The sequence below is a fragment of the Anopheles bellator genome, chromosome 2 (genome assembly GCF_943735745.2).
Source record: "Anopheles bellator chromosome 2, idAnoBellAS_SP24_06.2, whole genome shotgun sequence".
Taxonomy (NCBI): Eukaryota; Metazoa; Arthropoda; class Insecta; order Diptera; family Culicidae; genus Anopheles; species Anopheles bellator.
Genome location: NC_071286.1, coordinates 34,007,279 through 34,019,300, shown reverse-complemented (window position 1 = coordinate 34,019,300; position 12,022 = coordinate 34,007,279). Strand labels below are relative to the sequence as shown.

Genomic DNA, 12,022 nt, shown 5'->3' with positions numbered 1-12,022 from the left:
TGGAGTTCTTACATTGCCACACTAAGTTGCACCAAATTATCCGAAATTTAAGCCAATGAAAACTATGGATAACGATTACTTTCCCACAGATCTTTAAGACCTTTTTGCGACTATTTGAAAGTTTGAAATCCTGACGTCTTATATTCGTTCATAATGCAAACAGGGAGTCACGTTAAAGACCTAAAAAATCCTTCCAGATTGTTAATGTTTTTCTTACATTGTTTGTTTTTATATCAATGTATATTTTACCTTACACACTTCACTGTTCCACTTTGTGACCACTTGTGCCTAGCACACACGTTTTGAATACTGATGCGGACTTTCTTTGCACTGCATTAATTATGTAAGTATAACGCAGCTTTACAGCAGCTTCGGGCGGTATCCGGCTGGATTTTTCTCTTTGCTCTAGACCGCTCGCTCTGACACAATTATTTTGGGAAGTCATTTCAAACCAGACCACATTTTATGCTTGTTCCCTGTTGGGCTTCCACCCCACTCTCTGTACAGAAGATTAAGGTTTTTGTCTACCGTTTGGAACCCCTCTTTGGGAGTTCTTCGGAAGATCGAGTTTTCTCATTCGTTTCGCAATCTTTTTTTTAAGAGTCCGGCGAATTCATACTGAACTGGGGAGGATTTTGTAACCCAAACAAGCGTCAATAAGACGAACTCCGTAAAAAATGTGACCGTCTTACAGTTTTCGGGTGAGAGCAGACACACTTTCCACGTCACACCTGCACCTGAATGGTGTGATTCAAGATAGGAAAATATTGTTTACTTACCGCGTGCCCGCCTCTGCCCGCTCCGTCCATGGCGCGCCATTAAATTCGCCGGCATAAGGCATCGGGCACCCAACGCTGCTACATTATTCACAGCGCATTAAACGCATAACTGAATGCCGTCACTGAGAGGGTCACCCGAAAACAAAAGTGGAACGAAGCGCCACAAAAAACAAACTTGGCGCCCCTTCGGTGGAAAAGAATACTACGGTGCGCCATTTGGAGGCCCCGTTTTGAAGGCATATTAAGAACAGCGGTGCGGCGGGCGGGTGTGTGCATCGGAGCCCTGTGATGACCCTCTTTCTGTTTTCTGCAACCAAAAAACGCACCATACTTCACGTTCCGCTCCGGTCACGTTGTGGTTCTGGAAAACGTTCGTGTCTGGCGTCTGGAGCTGGAGCCTATGTAGGTGCTTTATCGTGGAGATCGCGGAGGCTCGAACGCGGCAAGCTCGCAACGCCAATTCACTGGTTCGCTTTGATGCATCTTTTGGCCTAATCTCCAGGACTGACCTAAAAGCTGGCTGGCACGAGTAACAAGTGGTTCACGACGAGCCAGCACCCCACGCGATCACGCCAGACGGTAGGCGGCGGCCGGCGAAGAACACAGCGATCTGCAGACCCGGGATACCGTTAAGGGAAGATCTGTGCTGACCCGAAGCAAGGGAGAGAGAGCGAGAGACAGGCACTTGGTAAGGCGGTTTCTCGTTGTCATGACTCATAATTAACCTACCATTTCCTCACCATGGTTTTGCATATTATTGTGATTTGCACATCTTTGATCGTAATATGAATTTGCATGCTCGATTGAACCATCTGCGGCCAGGTCTTACGGTGTACCAGATAAATATAGGGCAGTTTATTAATATATCATCGCTCTACAATATATTTGTGCAATAGGTTGACGTTAATGACGAACCTGCCTTGGCGACTAGGAACATGAGTAACCAGGGGCTAAAGTTAACCCCGTGCGACGATTGCCTAATCGTCTTTCTGGTCGTCAGTCCGTGACGGATTACAGGATTTGCAAGAAACCACTCCAGCGAACAGGCCTAGGCACCGGTGCGTCTATTGTCACCAGAAAGTAAATCTGCACAATCGTTCGGTAACTTTTTGCACCAAAAATTGCACGATAATCGGATGTGTCTGATTGCATGAAACCGACGACAATTTATGCCTCATGTAAGAGCGTGGCAGTCACGCAACATGCCACTGCAATTGGTTCTGCCAGACACGGGCAGGCCAGGGCCATTGGGACATGTGCATGTTCGTATGGAAAAAGGGAGAAATGGCCGCGAAGGTCCCCACACAATCAGATTCACTTTCTGCCAATTTTTCTTCGAGAAATGAATGCCCATTGTCTTACAGCATGCCAGGTTAGGTTCGCCACGCTTCCCTCCGTCCCTCCAGGGCGAGCGGGTCATCCTCCGTCCCGGGAGGGATTTTACTAAGCTCGTTTTCCACAATTTTCCTCGTTCCGTGCGCCTGCCGATTGGATGAAGTAGTTTTTTTTTCTCACATACCACTCCGACACATCGCACCACGGCCAGACGTTCCGAGTCGCTGCCTTCCCACTCCGCGACGCTTCCGTACCCGTCCAGGGAAGCACACGTGCCGCAGGAAAAGTGCCGACAATCAATTGGTCCCCCGGCGTATCCGCTGCTTCCACTGCGCGGCCGGAGACTTCTTTCGTAGAGCTTCGCTTCCGACACGCTGACACTTGTCGGTTACCCAAATTGGACACACTAATGCGTGCTAATAGACCACTGCGACAAGCCAGGTGCAGCGGTCGGCCATGGTGACCGCCACGGGCTTTGCAACAAAAGTGAATTAATTTGATTGTTGCTCTCCCCGGTCTGCGCCCTTTCTATTGCTTGCTCGGAACTGACCTTCTCTCTGTGTGGTGGAGCGATAAGGTTCAACGTATATGGCGGGAAAAGTGTCTCGAGCCTGATGGCACCACTAATATTGGTTCAGTACATTTTGTAAACTGTATCGAGGAAAAACAAAAAATCCATCAGTTAAGTAACCCCACATGCGAACACTTGGTACGGTGATAAGCTATTTTGGAACTTTCTCTTCACAGATTTGTTACCTCAAAACATAAATCCCTTCTGGTCGTTGTACATCCTTCGTTAAATTTGGCTACAAACAGATTCTTCGTTTATGTTTTTTTTCATTTAGTTTTACAGGGTAATGGAATCTTAATCGCTGCCATGGTATATCCTGATTTGTGACTACACTCAAGCAAACTACAAAGACGGCTTCGTCTTTCTAAAATCTACTGAATACCGTATAGAATACTTAGTATTTGGTAGCCTGTACGATGGTAGCCTATTGATAATAGCAACCCAATCAAACTTACAGGTAGTAGTTTTCAGGCTAGCAGATCCACCCAGTCTACGTCCTGTAAAATGGCCGTTGGCGTTTGTTTTATCATGTTGGTCTTGGGGCCTTTATCACCACAACGAAAACAACAACCGAATTGGTCTTCACCTTTCCAATTTCTCGCCAAATTACCAACAGCAAAACACCCGGTTTGGTACAGTGACCAAGAGAAAAACCTGCAGACTTTCTGACCTCGTATGCGGGTGTTCCGTTCAACCAGAACGACATTACTACTGGGCGCCAAAGCGACCGTACAAGGCCAATGAAATAATCATGAAGGTTACATACCACGCAATGGTAAGATCGTTGTTTTATAAAAATTGAAAATAAACAGTCAACAAAAACTAGTTCGATCAATTAAACGATTTATTGGAATCAGTTATTGAAACTCTATTGAAAGAAGGAAGGACTAAGGAAGCTACAGATATAAATTTTCGGAACATGCTTTACAAAACCCTTCTAAACATGTATCAATCTTCCGGTCTTCATGTTAGAGTTCTCTGCTTAGATCTTCCTGGTAGTCGATGGTTCCTTCTTAGACCTGGTTTGAGAACGGCGTCCATTCGGTCAAGCACTTCTCCCATTCAAACATGTTACGGCTTAGGGTTGTCAGTGGCAAAAGAAGATCGCAGGATCCGAAATCATAATGAGGACATTGTACTAACACGGCAGCGCTCTTTATTGACCACAAGGATAACTTAGTCAGAAAACGTTGCATTCTATGCAATTGAAGAACCATAAAAAGGCTTTCACCTTGTCTCTGGACCTCTCAACAACTTTATAGGACGTACGGCGCTGCTCGACTGTGAACAAGGTGCAACATACCGAACTGCTTAACGAGTTCGACGACGATACCGGAGTTCAAGTGCGCCTGCTGCCGATTTCTGCACATACTGCACGCAACCTGGCCCCCGAAGGGCACACCAGAACCGACGCCAGCGCCAGCGACATTTACTGGTCCGGAACAGAAGAACCGGCCCTGCAAACGAGTCCGTGGCGGTTTCTTTCACTCCTTTTTCACTCTCTTCGAGTGCGCGGGAGGAAAAACGCTTGCTTTCCACGGAACGTGAATCCGAAGACCTTTTCCCACCACCCCCGAAGGCCTGCATGCCACACGTTTTCCAGGGACAGCAACCGTACCGGTCCCGGTGCGACCTGTTGCTGCCGTACCGATCAACTTGCAGCGATGATGGCGCATTGCACTGGCGCGCTGCCAAACCAACCAAAACCCCAAGCAGCCGCTCCTCGCCGCCTCCGGCCGGGCCCTGAAGATGACAGAAGATGTGCCACAAAATGGAACTTGAAATAAAAAAGAGGCTCCCAACCAGCGGCGGCACAGGGAGGTTCGTTTGCTACAATTTCCCTCCCGTGCCCGGTCGATTCCCGGCACGGGAGGTGGTTTCCACTTTTGGGCCCGCGACCGCTCAGTCCGACGACGACTTTCGACGACGCAAGAAGCTCCGGCGGAAGAGTTACGCGATCGCGATCCGTGCCCCGCTGATCGTCCCAGTGACCGTTGTGGTTTGTGCATTGTGCACCGCGATATGCGCACGGTGCTACGCCATAGTTTGGTATTGCCATTTTTGTAATATCACAAGTATTGCCTCGCGCCAAACGTTACATCGGTGTAGCAACATGTGTCCGCGTTTCTGGATCAGTTTCCTTCTGTGCCTTTGTGCGTCATCCGACTCCGTTTTAGGTGAGCAACGAATGGTTCGGAAAGGAAAGTGAAAAGCGTGAAAGGGCGCTGACGCATCTTCGTTCCAATGAAAAGGGAACCCTTCGAGATTTTTCCACGGGATGGCCACGGGCCGTGGGGTGACCAAGCACGGAGCGGGGAAGACAGTGGCTCGATCTGTGTTGCGCAGTTCGCGGGGTGGCTGTGAATGTGGTGCTGTAAAATTTGAAACTGTGCTCAGCGGGTGGGCTGTGGTTAGTTCGAAAGAGTTTGGGAACAGTGTGATGTAATGGAAACCCGAAGGAAACACCGCATTGTTTCCGTTTTCTGTTGACGTACCAACAGGCTAGATCGACGTGCAGTGAGAAAATGGTTGTTTATGATACGAATTACAACAGACCTCCCAAATGCTAACAATGGCCAAATGTGCGTGTCGAAGACGTGGGTTCGTTGAACGGACTTTTATCGTAGTACCTTCTGTGCTGTTAATAATCAATTTTCAAATAATATGTTCAGCACAAAATAAAAGCGATTTCTTTGCGAAGTCGTATGATGTGAGCAAAAGCGTACGAATTAATCACAAAATGATAAGAGCGTCGAAAGTGCATTTTATTTGATTTTGCGTGTACCCAATTTCAATAGTGTTAAATTCAAATTTAAATCAGTGTTTAAAGTACGGCTTGGTTGTACGATTATGAAAATTGTTTATCGAAAACAACAAAACTATGACTCATACGTTCATACCGAACGATGCTGCGAACTTAATGGATGCCAGAAATTTGGCTCGTGCTGGACTAATAACGAATAATTTTAATGTCATGTGCGCCAAATGAATACGCTATTCTTCACGAAATAAAGTTAAACACTTTCAGATGGAATTATCTAATTGTTTGGCTGTGTTAAAATTTCGCCCATTTGTGCAAGACCTTTTAAAGCGAATATTTTTTCAACGTTTTGTCACAGGATAATCCTAATTCGACAGCTGTGTTCGGTCCATTCCGAAACTTCTCCAGAATTTAGCGTCCTATATTTTCCGAATCCATTTTCCTCTACTTTCCATAGGGCGTACTCGGGCAATCAGAAACCTGTACGGGCAGCGTTGTGCAAATCGATTGGAATCGGCTCTGGACACAACCCTTCGTCGCAGCCAGCAACGATCAGGTTCCAGTGTAAGTGGCCCACTCGGAATCTCGGCAAATGCTGAAAGTTAACAATTTTTTTTCATTCCAAATGCGTTTCAAGTCTATCATAGATTTCTCCGACAGTGGACCCCAAAGACAGTCGTTATTTAGTGGCGCAGCACAGCGATCCCCGTTTAGTGCGAACAGCAATAGTGACTTTAATGAAGAAATCCAACAGATTGTTACCGATTACAAGCAAAAGTTCAGCGGACCAGTAAATGGTCCGGGATTACCCTTCTACCCAACGGCTGGTTCGCCAAACCTACTGTCCGCCGCCCAGGTCGAAGTGGCTAACTTAAGGGTGAGAATCCCTCAAAATCATCAGTGGGTTGTGGTTGATCGATGCCAGTTTATCGAACATAATCGCACGCTGGACACTAAGCTAGAATTTCCGGACCTACAAATCAGCGGGAGAGTGATAATGCACCCATCGGGAGGACGGTGCGATATGATACTTAGGCTGCGTCGAGCGGGCATCGAGTTTCGGACAATCCCGTTGGTGCCATCCGGGCTCGGTGAACGCAGCCGGCAGGCCAACGTGCGCACGGACTCACACTTTTCGGAACCCGGATTCATATCAGTGTTCGCTCACAGCTGCGAAGGTCCCAGTGGTATCAAATATCGTATCAATTCAAAGCGACGCCATTTTCTCAATCGTCAGCCAACTGCACCGTCCCACTATGGTCGCGATCGGCGAAGGTCTCTAGATTACGTCGATGACGACCTAACGAGCAACGACGGCAAGAACGATTTACTGAAGCTCAACGATGGTGACACTCTGTTTTTATCGCCCGCAACTTTTGTCGATGTGGATGAAGATCGGCACGATCTCGAGCCATCCGCAGAGCTGGATCCAAACAGCAGGACATTCTTTGCAGAGCGCAATCCTTTTTCGTACTCGTCCTACGTGGGCCCTAACGCATACGGGTATGGACCAACGCCAGTCGCCACACCGGACAAGGGTTGGCAAAATGTAGAAACAAACGAGGCTCTGGACGATGCTTACTCGAACGAAATCGACAACCTTTTCTCCAAGGGCGTTCGGGGGCTGCTTACGACGTACATGCAAAAAGCTCTGCAGCCGGCCATCAAGGAAACGTTAATGGAAAGTATGGGCTACACATTGTCGTACGGTTAACGATGTGCTCTCGTGATGCTTCTTTTAATTTAATAAATTATTTTAAAAATTAACAACATTCATTGCGTTTTATTTGATTTTTGATTATGCTGGATAAGGCAGAAGAACTTTACACAGTCTTTGAGTGTGATGCTATTTTCTTATCACTTTTCGTGTCGCATTTTTTTCAAAAGCTGTGGCTCAAGCCATCTCAATGCAAGGATAAGGTTACCAGGAAGCCAGTTTGAAAAAAATAGGATAAAAATGTGACCACGTTGAGGAACTGCAAATGCATGTACATATCAGACGGTTCTCGCATAAGGTTGTCCAGTATACAGCTTGTAACTGATTGAAAATAAACGCCTTTAGCTGGAATGAATTCATCTTTCTAGCAGTGCTTCCTCGTTGCACCATAATGATGTGAATCTCGTTGAATTTATGAATATCGAGAAATAAACGTTTGTTTACATTTATTTCAAACCGTAATCAACTGTTATACTGGGCTCGTCCGTGGCTTGAAATATTTCACGTAAACGTCAACATTTCTACTCTTAAGTGTCCGAAGCGAATCGTCCTGCTATTCTATCAACAAATCGCCATCATTTCCAAAATAAATCCGCGAGTGACGGAGGGTGGAAAACCTATCGCGCAAAAGGAGGAAAACTTTGAATACGAAACTCGAACCGCAGCTAAAACCAAAATATCCGATACAGGAGGCTATGATGGAGGTCGAGAAAGCGAAAGAAAACATTTATATGTTCGTTCCGAACATTATCGGTATGTAAATCGTTATCATTACATTAGCCCATTGTTAACGCACTCCGTTTGTTTATCTTCCGACGTAGGTTACGCACGAATTGTGCTGGCGATTATTTCCTTCTACTACATGCCGACGAACTACGTGATTGCAAGTTGGTGTTACATTATTAGTGTCCTGCTGGACGCTCTCGATGGACATGCGGCGCGGCATTTTAATCAATGTAAGTAGTAAACGTTGTCGAGCGCAAACTGTGTACCACAAAAATCCGGAAAAATCGATCCGGAAAACCATTCTGCTGATTGGATTAAGTAGCGTGGCAACCGGTTGCATAATGGTCATCGAAATTAAGATTAGCTTCATTACACCGATATCAGTGGGGAACCCGTAGGCGACGAGTGTTAGTGAGAGGGATCGCCACTAAACGACTGATAATGGTTGATAATGATAAACGATTTTTTGCCATTTCAAGCGACCAAATTCGGAGCAATGCTCGATCAGCTCACCGACCGCTGTGGTACTTGTGGATTGCTCGTTACGCTGAGTTACTTCTATCCGAAGTACATGTTCTGGTTCCAGCTGTCGATGGCAATCGATGTTGCTTGCCATTGGTTTTATCTGCACACGTAAGTATACGGCATTCGTCCACAATGATCTTTTCAAATAACAGCTGTCCTTATGCGTAACTTTTTCTGCATGTTGCAGGACCGTTTTGCAGGGCAAGACCTCCCATAAGTTCATTGACATGTCCGGTAATCCCATTATGCGTGTCTACTACACCAATCGGGTCGTACTGGGCTTAATGTGTCTGTTCAACGAACTATTCTATTCGTCGCTGTATTTGCTACATTTTACGCCGGGTCCACTGATTTTCGGCATCTCGTCGTTCAAGCTTTTGGCAATCGTTTCATTTCCGGTCGCAGTAGTTAAAACCGGTATCTCCGTCATACATGGCTTCGTAGCGAGTTGCAATATCGGAGTAATCGACGTGGCCGAAAGGGCTGCTCAACGGGAGCGTGAGGCAAATAAGAAGCCACAGTAAAGCAATGTGTTTTCAACGCGTATCCAGATGTTGAGCGAGTTCTCTGACAAGCTGAAAGAATTTCCTGGCAGCTAAGAGCATTAAAAAATGCTTGCCTCGTTTGACGACTTAAAGACGGTCGGAAGGCTGGTTTCTCCGATCTTGCGATCTCCGCTTGGTTTGTCGTAGAATTCTAACAATTATGTGTCCAGCATCGTGTGTCTCTGTTCGAATTCCAAACTATGCCAAAGTGAATCGTTTTAAGTGTTCCGTCGTTTGTTACCATAAACATGTCGTAATCAAACCTGTTAGCACAGCCGTAACCTTTTACGATGATAGCGAAGAAAACTGCACCTGAGCTGCAAGTAACATACGCACTGTACCAAATGTATGGAGAGGTTTACGAATAGATGGCAGCTAGCTTAATGGCACATTCCGGTTAAATTTGTATCAACGACTACAAATAACTGCACGACTAACTAACTATTCTTGACAGGCAAGGCAAGGACTTTTAACCTGCATAATCAGAAAAACTATTTAAAACTTTATTTTACGGAAAATTACCTCGATCCCAAACGACTAAAAAGTACAATCGCCCAATGGCTTCATGAAAACAAAAGATAAAACTCACAACTACAGTAGACTCAGACCACATTATCATACATTGATTGTAATGTCACATTTTAGTTCGTTTCCGCAAAGGTTCACTTGTGATTCGAGCATTGAACAATGAATTGTATCGTGAATGTATGAATAGTTCCAGAAAAAGAATCTCATGTGTAGAATCCTTTAGGAAGAACGTAGTTGAACTCCTGTGTCTAATAAATAAATCCTGCAACATAGCTGTTGAAAATGAAGACCAAATTCCGACCTTCTTTCATACACAGTGTTTATAAAAAAGCTTTACAAGCCATTTTGATGGTATGTTTAAGCGTGTGCATTTATTGTGAAGTAAATTGAGGGTACAAAGCATCGTTAGGTGATAAACTCGACATGAATCAATTCGCTCTTCAGTTGCGCTTTTCGACGGGATGTGAGTGATAAATGAACAAGACAGTGCTTAAAGAAATATTAGACCACGCAAGGAAGCAATACAGAAAGAGTGCTGACCACTCGGAAGAAGGCGGCTTAGCCTTTCAGGCTACTCATGCCCGCGCGCAAAATTTCATCGACTAGCAGGATGTTGACAGCGATGATAGTAGAGGAATTGAGAATTTGTTTCTTTACGATGTAGTTATCGAAAATTCCCATATCCACCGGTTTCATAGGCTCGCCGGTCGAAAGATCCAATCCGATCGGCTCTTCATTCAACAATCCTTCCTCCTGCAGCCGCACAATCGTATCCTGAGCATCGTAGCCACTGTTCACTGCGAGTACCTTCGGGATTACAAGCATAGCGTCGGCATACGCTTGAATGGCGAGGCGTGTTTTGCCCTTTACGGTCTTAGCGTACTCGCGCAGCTTGTTGTGCACCCGTACTTCGAAAGCACCGGCACCTGGGACAAGCTTTTTGTCCTCGACTGCATTGTTAATCGAACGCAGCCCATCGCGAATGGCGTCCTTGATTTGAATGAGCGAATGCTTGTTGGGACCCTTCAGAAGAATCGTCACCGAGAGCGGGTTTTTGCACCCTTCAACGAACGTAAACTTTTCCTCGCCGAGCACGTGCTCGTACACGAGACCAGCGTATCCAAGGCACGACTCATCCATGTTGTCGAAAGAGTTCATTGCAATACCACCACAGGCGAGAGCTAAACGCTCCATATTGCGGCGCTTCGCACGTCGCAGTGCGACTATACCTTCCTTGGCCAGCATATCGAGCGACATCGGATCGATACCTTTCTGGTTGATCACAACAAACGTTTTATCTGTTCCGTCACAAACCTTCTTCTTCAGCTCAACCACCTTCTGTACCCGCTGCTCGATGAACTCACGCTCAGCACGGACAAACTTTTCACGCTCTTCGGCCGTCTTGTAGAAGAAACTTGAGTTTACCTCCGATTTTTCGTATTCCATCGAAACGTTGCAAGTCAAGATGTACGCATTTTCAACACGCTTCGGCATGTCCGGATGGCGTGCGCCATGATCCATGACGATTCCTTTCACCAACTGCGTATCAGAAGACGATTTGTGCTGCATCTCCATAATCTCTACCATGTGCAAATCAACGGGCTTATCCTCCGTGCGAATGGCCAGTACCGCGTCAACACAAACATCCGTCAGCAGGTCAGCCAGCGCGGGGTGAACCTTGGTACGCAGCGACGTGCGAGCAACATTCAGCAGGTTCTCGCGATTCACCTCAATCGGACAGGCAATTTTGTCCAGAATTTCCAACGCCTGCAAACGTGCCTGATCGTAGCCATCAGCGATGATTCGCGGGTGCAATCCATCAGCGAAGTAAAGATCCGCTTGTTTCAACAGTTCGCCGATAATCAGCACAATCGAGGTAGTTCCGTCTCCGGTCACATCGTCTTGCGCCGTACTAGCACGTGCAATCAACGAAGCCGTCGGATGCTTGATCTGCATCTCGTGCAGCAGCACATTTCCATCCTTAGTGATCTTGATGTCGCCGGCACCAGAAACCAGCCTGTTCAAAAGTGAGGTTAGAAACGGGTCAGGTGAGTCATTTACAAATCGTATGTTTTTTATCATAACTTTCTGAGAGAGATTTAAACTGATGGTTTATACTATTTTGAAGGCATTAGCAAACCCCTACACAAGGAGTTCATTTATAAATACTATACAATGAGGTTTCTTGCGAGCAGTTGTTCCGCCGCTCCGGAGAGATACTCACATTTTCATGGTACCCTTCGGCCCAAGGCTGGTTTTCATCACATCCTGAATACCCTTCGCAGCGGTGATGTTAACCGCTAATGCCTGCGCTGCGCGGGCGAACTCAGCATCCGGATTTAACAAACTAATCGAAGCCATTGTGCAGTCCTGTAGCTTTTCCTGTAAATTCTTTTCACAACGAGTTAAGGTTTCAGCGGCCTGCTGCAGACTGCCGTTAGCTGCTGTTGTTTCTTCTGATTCCTCTGCTTCTTCGATGCTCTCGGCAAAAGTGACATTTCAAGTGGAGGGTATGAATACGCACATTATTAAACG

At 46.3% G+C, this 12,022-nt stretch overlaps 3 protein-coding genes across 3 annotated transcripts; 2 read left to right on the top strand and 1 right to left on the bottom strand.

Annotated features, from left to right (window-relative positions):
- The first annotated feature begins 4,798 nt into the window (after positions 1-4,798).
- Positions 4,799-7,160, top strand: LOC131211089 (uncharacterized). The gene is made up of 3 exons (XM_058204441.1): positions 4,799-4,862; positions 5,904-6,010; positions 6,084-7,160. The coding sequence occupies exons 1-3, from the start codon at positions 4,799-4,801 to the stop codon at positions 7,158-7,160; spliced, it is 1,248 nt and encodes a 415-aa protein (XP_058060424.1).
- A 600-nt stretch (positions 7,161-7,760) lies between these two features.
- Positions 7,761-9,410, top strand: LOC131209383 (CDP-diacylglycerol--inositol 3-phosphatidyltransferase). The gene is made up of 4 exons (XM_058202440.1): positions 7,761-7,916; positions 7,985-8,119; positions 8,369-8,522; positions 8,602-9,410. The coding sequence occupies exons 1-4, from the start codon at positions 7,859-7,861 to the stop codon at positions 8,936-8,938; spliced, it is 684 nt and encodes a 227-aa protein (XP_058058423.1). The 5' UTR covers positions 7,761-7,858; the 3' UTR covers positions 8,939-9,410.
- Positions 9,411-9,842: 432 nt separating this feature from the next.
- Positions 9,843-11,931, bottom strand: LOC131208762 (T-complex protein 1 subunit zeta). The gene is made up of 2 exons (XM_058201643.1): positions 11,712-11,931; positions 9,843-11,504 (listed from the first exon to the last, which is right to left on the bottom strand). The coding sequence occupies exons 1-2, from the start codon at positions 11,846-11,848 to the stop codon at positions 10,046-10,048; spliced, it is 1,596 nt and encodes a 531-aa protein (XP_058057626.1). The 5' UTR covers positions 11,849-11,931; the 3' UTR covers positions 9,843-10,045.
- Between the last annotated feature and the right edge of the window lie 91 nt (positions 11,932-12,022).

Bases quoted from the DNA above. Each gene is read 5' to 3' on its own strand.
- LOC131209383 (XM_058202440.1), top strand. From the start codon at position 7,859: ATGATGGAGGTCGAGAAAGCGAAAGAAAACATTTATATGTTCGTTCCG. The intron at 8,120-8,368 runs GTAAGTAGTAAA...TGCCATTTCAAG, and splicing joins GGCGCGGCATTTTAATCAAT to CGACCAAATTCGGAGCAATG. The intron at 8,523-8,601 runs GTAAGTATACGG...TGCATGTTGCAG, and splicing joins CATTGGTTTTATCTGCACAC to GACCGTTTTGCAGGGCAAGA.
- LOC131211089 (XM_058204441.1), top strand. From the start codon at position 4,799: ATGTGTCCGCGTTTCTGGATCAGTTTCCTTCTGTGCCTTTGTGCGTCA. The intron at 4,863-5,903 runs GTGAGCAACGAA...TACTTTCCATAG, and splicing joins GTCATCCGACTCCGTTTTAG to GGCGTACTCGGGCAATCAGA. The intron at 6,011-6,083 runs GTAAGTGGCCCA...ATGCGTTTCAAG, and splicing joins AGCAACGATCAGGTTCCAGT to TCTATCATAGATTTCTCCGA.
- LOC131208762 (XM_058201643.1), bottom strand. From the start codon at position 11,848: ATGGCTTCGATTAGTTTGTTAAATCCGGATGCTGAGTTCGCCCGCGCA. The intron at 11,505-11,711 runs GTGAGTATCTCT...ACTTTTGAACAG, and splicing joins CCGAAGGGTACCATGAAAAT to GCTGGTTTCTGGTGCCGGCG.